Genomic DNA, 8135 nt, shown 5'->3' with positions numbered 1-8135 from the left:
CTTGGGAGGCAGAGGCAGGCAGATTTCTGAGATTAAGGCCAGCCTGGTCTACAGAGTGAGTTCCAGGACAGCCAGGGCTATACAGAGAAACCCTGACTCAAAAAAAAAAAAAAATTTAAAAATTGAAAAAGAAAAAGATGATGAGTGCATGAATTGGAGGCAGACACATGGAGAAAAAGCAAGTAGAACATGCAGAAGCAGATTATGGAAGATTAAACATGATGAGCAAGGAGACCAATACTAAACAGCCCAAGTTTTAGACAGAATTAGCTAAATGCAGTAGAACCATTTATTTCTAATGCAATTTAAAAGGAAGAGCAAGTTGACAGTTGTAAGAGGTAGATATTAATGTGCTCATTCAATTCACCTCTTCCTGGACATCCTGTGGGCTGTGGTTCAACTGTGGCCATAGTCCTTACGAGTTATTGCTTATCAGGACTAAGGAAGAAATATCTCCCACTGTGGTTAGCTTACAGTGTGTCATTACTTTCATCCCACATCTTCATGTTTCCCTTTAACTCTCCTCAACCTTATTCTGCTTCCTGCCAGGACCCTAACGCATCATAGTTGTGTTATAAAAGATAGACACACTGGACTGGTAAGTTGGCAAAGCACTTGGAGCATTAAGACAAAGTCTCTGGGACCTACTGTGGAAGGAGAGAAATGACTTCCTAAAATTGGCCTCTGACCACTCTACCTGCACTCACACATACCACGCAATAAGAAAATAAACATTTTAGAAAGATGCCCATATGTATATTTATGTGTTTGTCTAGCCATAGAAAATATATTAATAGATGCTGTCTTAGTCTATTCCTGCACAAACATCATGTCCAAGAAGCACTTGGGGAGGAAAGGGTTCAGCTTACACTTGACACATTGCTGTTCATCACCAAAGGAAGTCAGGACTGGAACTCAAACAGGTCAGGAAGCAGGAGCTGATGCAAAGGCCATGGAGGGATGTTCTTTACTGGCTTGCTTCCCCTGGCTTGCTCACCTTCTCTCTTATAGAACCAAGACTACCAGCCCAGAGATGACACCACCCACAAGGGGACCTCCCCACTTGATCACTAATTGAGAAAATGCCTTACAGCTGGATCTCATATGGAGGCATTTCCCCAACTGAAGCTCCTTTCTTGACTCCAGCCTGTGTCAAGATGACACACAAAACTAGCCAGTACACCCAAGGCAATGCTCAAAGCAGTGCTCAAGGCAATGGCCAAGTGTCTTAGTCAGGGTTTCTATTCCTGCACAAACATCATGACCAAGAAGCACTTGGGGAGGAAAGGGTTTATTCAGCTTACATTTCCATACTGCTGTTCATCACCAAGGGAAGTCAGGACTGGAACTCAAGCAGATCAGAAAGCAGGAGCTGATGCAGAGGCCATGGAGGGATGTTCTGATCTGTTCTATGCCAGTACAGATGCATAGTAAACTTAGTAATGCTGACCCAAAGCAATGGAAATGTGAGACGAGACAAAGGATGAATATGTGTATTGTATTTATAGCATTAGAATAAGAGAATAGGCTTACTGATTTTTATATTTTAAGGTATTTATATTAAGAGTTCAACATGGCCAGGCGTGGTGGCGCATGCCTGTAATCCCAGCACTTGGGAGGCAGAGGCAGGCTGATTTCTGAGTTCCAGGACAGCCTGGTCTACAAAGAAAACTCTTTCCTAAAAAAAAAAAAAAAAAAAAAAACAACCAAACAAACGAGTTCAACATGATGGTGCTTTCATTCCAGTTACTCTGGAGGCAGAGGCAAGCAGGTCTCTGTGAGTTCAAGGTCTGCCTGCTCTATATAGCAAGTTCCAGGTCAGAACTACACAGCAAGACCCTATCTCACAAAAACAAAACAAAAACCAAAAAAAAACCTTTATTTTTAAATTATGTATATGTGGGGTGCGGGGGTTTCACATGAGTGCAATGCTTACACAGACCAGAGGTATTGGATCACTTGTAACTAGAGTTACACAAGGTGCTTGTTAGCTGCTTGACATGGGTGTTGGGAACCAACCTCAGCTCCTCTGCAAGAGTAATACACACAATCTTGACCACTAAGTCCATCTCTCCATTTATTACCAAAAACAAAAACAAAAGCCCTAAGTTTAAAAATTAAACCAAATACATTAGGGACTAGGGGGCAGGCTCACTGGATAAAGTGTGCACACATAAGGGCCTGAGTTTGAATCCCTAGCACCCACATACGTAGTCATGGCAATGCATGTTTCTAACCCCAGAGGTAGAGAACCAAGATAGACAGATCCTGAAGACTAGTTGCTAGTTAGTCACTGAACCTAAAACAGTGAGCTCCAAGTTCAGGGAGAGACACTGTCTCAAGAAATAAGGCAGAGAAGTACTTGAGAAAGACATCCCTTTGTCAATCTCTAGTCTCCACTTGAACATCATGTGTAAGATCACTGACCCATAAGAACAGCAATGAATCCAATGTAAAAAAGTTCAGCAAATTTACTCTGATTTTATTTCCCTATGTCATGGTTTGTATATTCCTGGACCAGAGAGTGGTACCATTTGGAGGTGTGGCCTTGTTGGAATAGGTGTGACCTGGTTAGAGTAGGTTTGTCACAGTGGATGTGGGCTTAAGACCCTCATGCTAGTTGCCTGGAAGTCAGTCTTCCACTAGCAGCCTTTGGACGTAGAACTCTCAGCTCTGCCTGCTCCATGCCTGCCTGGATGCTGCCATGCTCCCACCTTGATGATAATGGACTGAACCTCTGAACCTGTAAGCAAGCCTCAAGTAAATGTTTTTTATAAGACTTGCCTTGGTCATGGTGTCTGTTCACAGCAGTAAAACTCTGAGTAATATACCCTAACTACTCAGTCAACAAAACATACAGAAAAGCAAACAAAAACCAAACACTACACTTTAAAAAAGATTTAATGATAACTACATATTGTCAGAAATGGTTAAACTCTTGAATGAAGGAACATCTGAGGATTCTCTGCATCACGGCTCCCAGCCCTTCCCTCCAGGCTGACGGGGCAACTGGAGGCCCACCAAACCAGCAGACTCCTCCACTGAACGCTCACCCTTGCCATGATATTCCTGATGAAGGGCTACATGTTGCCGGATGCTACGCAAAAGGCAGAGATAGGTGGCAGCTTGGAAGTGAAGTTCGTGTTGGGCTCTACACAACTTCTCACTGGTAACCTAAAAAGAGTAATTAGCAAAGTCAGATAGCCTGTTCACACCACCTACTGTATCCACATACGCACAGAGGGAGAATTAATATGCTTTTTTCTCTACAAAGTAAACATAAAATACAAACATGCACATGTATGTATTTAATACCCCCACAGCAGCACTATAGAATTAGGAAAACTGACCTCCAGGTCTATTTGTCATATAAAGAATGCATGCTTTTCCTCCCTTTAAACAAATTAAGGTTGCTTTATGTTCTATGGCTTAAACAATGCATATATATTTTGTACATGAGTGGGTACATTAAAGAACACACTGAAATGACCACTCCATGGAGTGGTTTTTATTGTGACTGAGAGAGAGAGAACATCCAGACACATCTGGGAGAGTCCACAACAGAGAGAAAAAGAAATAGACTGGCCATGGCCAAGAGACAGCAAGAGATAGTAAATTAAAGGACTGCGTAGCTGGGAGGGAGGAGAGGGACAAGACTGAGTGAGCTGGAACAGTCCTGGGAGTTGGGGTGGGGAGGGTGGGAGGGTCCAGGATAAGGCTTTGATGTGAATAAGAACTTATGAATAGGAACTGATAGAGCCTACAGGCTAGCATGGACTCTGATGTACAACCACAGATGCAGTTCAATAGAGAGCCAAGCCCCTTCTGCCAGGAACAAGGGAATTGACTCCTTTATTGGGTAGAAAACCTGTCCCTGAGGCGCACTGGCTTTTATATAGCCTCCGGGAGTCCTACACTCAAGCTCGAGCGCACTTCTGCATATATGCCCCCCCCCCCCATCTAACACCTTTCACTCTCACTCCAAAAGTCAGAAATTTATTTTATCTAAAATATAATGGCTTTGAGCCGGGCATGGTGGTGCACGCCTTTAATCCCAGCACTCGGGAAGCAGAGGCAGGTGGATTTCTGAGTTTGAGGCCAGCCTGGTCTACAAAGTGAGTTCCAGGACAGCCAGGGCTACAGAGAGTGCTGACTGCTCTTCCAAAGGTCCGGAGTTCAAATCCCAGCAACCACATGGTAGCTCACAACCATCCTTAATGAAATCTGATGCCCTCTTCTGGAGTATCTGAGGACAGCCACAGTGTACTTACATTTAAAAAAAAAAAATGAAGATCATGTATGTATGTATACATGTATACATATGTATATGAAATAAGTATGTTTTGATATTAAACGGGTTTTTACAATTTAACTATATGGAAAATCTGAATTCTAATGACATTAAGAAGCTATAAGTCCATATCAATGTCCACAATGACTCCAGATAATGGTTGTTCTTCACAATGCTTCATTTTTAGTATTCTGTCCTTAACTATTTTGGGGTTCCAAGGTTGTGAGGAAGGAGCAGGAACATAAATTTGAGCATAATTGGGGATATGTGGATTAGTCCCTGGGCACCACTGCACACATAATTCCTTTTCTCAAGGTTAAAATTTGAAAACTAGAACATGTAATACTTAATGTACTACAGCAGCGCTCAACTGCTCTAATGAAAACATTTTAAGACAAGATCATGCTGTGTAGCCAGGACTGGTCTGTGATTCAGCCTTCTTGCCTTGGTCTTACAAATGCTGAGATTTACAGGTATGTGACACCACAGTCATTCGTGGGTCAGAGTTAGTTTATGTATGTGAAGATGACTTAGGAGAGAGTCTCACTATGTATCCTAGTCTGCCTGGAAATCACTTTGGTCCTATCTCCAAAGATCAAGATACAGTTTCTGAGACAGCTCAGTGGGTAAGGACACTTGCTGCCAGCCAGACCTGATGATGCTCAGAGTTTAATCCCTGAAACCCACACAGTAGAAAAAAAAAACAGACTCTCCTTTGTCTTCTGACCCCCACGTTTGGGACGCATGCTCCCCCATAAAGATATATAAATATATTTATTAAAAGATCAAAGTAGGGGGAAAAAAAGAGATGTCCCTGGTTGCATCTTTTCTCCCTAAGGAGTGGAAAAGATGAGCACAGAAAATGTTTAGCCCTGAACCAGAAAATGAAAAAGTATCCCCCACATTCTTATGTGCCTTCAGTAGAATACGGTTTCTCATATTTTCTCTTTCTCCCCAGTCCTGGAGGTAGAACCCAGGGCCTCAGGCATGCTAGACAAGTACTGTAGTGCTGCCTCTCACAATCAGTCTTGGTGTTTTGAGGGGTCGTTTGTGTTGTTTTGACTGGTTGGTTTTTTTAGTTTCTAGCTCTGGTTGGCCTTGAATTCAGGTATCTGCTGGCCTATGCTTCAGGGATCAACAGTGTGGATCACCATGCCTGGCCCAGCCCTAGAATTTTGAGCATGAATTTATGGTATTTTTCTGAGGAATTTCTTTTGTTGTTACTGTTTTGTTTTGTTTTGTTTTCTAGATAGGGTTTCACTATGGAGCTCTGGCTACCCTGGAATTCAACTTTAGACTAGGCTGGGCTCAAAGTCTGAGATATGACTACCATTACCTCCCAAATGTTTTTTGTGAGGAACTTCAAAACCTTTACTACAAAGTCCCTTCAAGGACAAGTACTCTCTAAGGTACAATTGCAGTCATATATACCTACCTAATTATCTTCCCCTCTTTGAAACTGTTGGGTTTGCCTTAATTATGCTTTCTTTAAATTTTTAGTTATGTTTTCTTTCCCTGTACCCTTACTTTTCCTAACCTCTATTCACTTGCCAATTCCAGATGCCTAATTATAGCCTAGTAGCCTTTCTTAAGCACCTCTTCTTCATACCACTGTTCCCTGGTTATCTATACCCTTAGCACTTATTTATGCTAAACATGATCTTATTTTTATGGCTCTTCAGGGAGACTTTTTTTTTGGTTTTTCGAGACAGGGTTTCTCTGTATAGCTCTGGCTGTCCTGGAACTCACTTTGTAGACCAGGCTGGCCTCGAACTTAGAAATCCATCTGCCTCTGCCTCCCGAGTGCTGGGATTAAAGGACATGTTCCACCAACACCTGCCACATCTTATTCTTGATATTTGGCCCTAGTTCTTTTTTTTTTTTTTTTTTTAAAGATTTATTTATTTTTATTATATGTAAGTACACTATAGCTGTCCTCAGACACTCCAGAAGAGGGAGTCAGATATCCTTACAGATGGTTGTGAGCCACCATGTGGTTGCTGGGATTTGAACTCTGGACCTTTGGAAGAGCAGTCGGGTGCTCTTACCCACTGAGCCATCTCACCAGCCCCCTGGCCCTAGTTCTTAATACACAGTACCTAACATAACTTTTTAAAAGATAAGTGAATTTTAGTTCTAAAGTTCTTTGCAATGCTCAAATTCTGCAGTTAAGATAATTGCTCAAGAACATAAGTTTCCATTCCCCTAAACTGTAGCCATGCTTGATCAAGCAGAACTGTGCAGTTAACTGTCCCCGAGCCTTCGTGTTTGCATCTGATCTTGTCCAAAAGGCAGAGAATTGAGCACTACCACATTTGGAAAATCAACCATCTTCCATTCCTTTCTAAGAGGAATATGAACTGTGGATTTCACAATGGTCCTTCCCAAGGATAGCATTCTGTATGTTTATGTTTCTTACACCAGTAAAACATGTCATGTATCCTGTCATGCAGAGTGCTAAAGAGGTGACATCTCCATAGAATATAAGATATTGCTTTCCTCAGTGGTGAAAGGCTAGTACTAAATAAAACAGTACCACTCTTCAACTCTTGAATATTCCCCACTAAATTGCCTTAAAAATTGCCCATGCCTTTAATCCCCACACTCAGGAGAAAAGGGCAATCAGATGTGAGTTCAAGGTCAATCTTGTCTAAACAGCAAATTCCAGGTCAGTCAGAGTAATGCTGAAATTCTGTATCTTCATATCCCACCAACACGCAAGCAAGCAAAAGGCACGCGCGCGAGCGGGTGCGTGCACACACACCTACACACACACCCGTCAAATCACAAAAACACCGCTTCCTATTAAAACTTTAATGTAGAAAGGGTGAGGAGAGGGGATGCTTGTACCCTTACGCCTTTAAGTCTGACGACCCCTAGGACCCACTTCACACAACGCCCGCCCCTTACCCCATTCCACACCCCATGCACCAGACAAACCAATGAAATCGTCAGAGACAGCTCCACCCCGGTGGGTGGCAGATACGAAGTCCCTAGGAAGGTGCGCCCCACGCGGCTTCTGGGCCAGTAGGGGATTTCAGACCGCAGGTAGCCGAAGGGCTGGAGTCTGTGGTGAGACCCGCAGGTGGAGGACAGGGCGACTCAGACACGTTTGTCCTGAGACCCTCTATCACCTGCCCAGACCGCCCCCTCATCTTCCCTCCCGCGACCTGGAGCCCACCAGACGCGGATGCCGTACCCGATGTGCTCGGAAAGCCTTAACGAGGTACCGGTAGGCCGCTGTGTCGCGATATGGCCGCCCGGTGGCCGCGTTCAGGTAGCGCAGCTCCCTCAGAAGGCCCCGCAGAGTGCGCGCCGGGGACCCCAGGGCCGCCATTTTTCTGTCCTTGGCGAGCCTGGTCCCTCACAGCCTCGGGCGAGGTGTTCGCCCGCCCACTCCGCCCCACAGCGCCCTCTACCGACCACCCTTGGAGGGAAACGCCGAGTGACAGGCACCTCAGGGGACCAGGAGAGCAAGGGAAGGTGCGGAATCCTCTCGGCCCTTCTGACTGCGTCACTTTGGAGTGCCGTAAGCTGATGGCCGCCGAGTCTCTGAGGAAAGGTGTCTGGCAGGAGAGTATGTGGATGTCTGGACATAGGTCACGCCAAAAAGATCTTACTGTTTCTACCAGGGATGTCAAAATTAAACGTACCGACCTCCAGCTTTATGATCCCTGCAGCCTAGGGGAAGAAAATGAGCTCATACCCTGGTATGGCAAACTGCAGCCCCTCAACCAGTAAAGCCTCACATCCACTTCTCTAGTTTTGTTTTGTTTTTCTGTTTGTTTGTTGTTGTTTTTCGAGACAGGGTTTCTCTGTGTAGCCCTGGCTGTCCTGGAACTCA

The 8135-nt window shown here is 44.2% G+C and overlaps 1 protein-coding gene across 1 annotated transcript; it reads right to left on the bottom strand.

Moving 5' to 3' along the window:
• Positions 1 to 2883: 2883 nt before the first annotated feature.
• Positions 2884 to 7728, bottom strand: Fmc1 (formation of mitochondrial complex V assembly factor 1 homolog). The gene is made up of 2 exons (XM_021164293.2): positions 7491 to 7728; positions 2884 to 3174 (listed from the first exon to the last, which is right to left on the bottom strand). The coding sequence occupies exons 1-2, from the start codon at positions 7626 to 7628 to the stop codon at positions 2971 to 2973; spliced, it is 342 nt and encodes a 113-aa protein (XP_021019952.1). The 5' UTR covers positions 7629 to 7728; the 3' UTR covers positions 2884 to 2970.
• Positions 7729 to 8135: the final 407 nt, after the last annotated feature.

This window comes from Mus caroli, chromosome 6, assembly GCF_900094665.2.
Source record: "Mus caroli chromosome 6, CAROLI_EIJ_v1.1, whole genome shotgun sequence".
Taxonomy (NCBI): Eukaryota; Metazoa; Chordata; class Mammalia; order Rodentia; family Muridae; genus Mus; species Mus caroli.
This window is presented reverse-complemented; position numbering and strand designations above follow the sequence as displayed.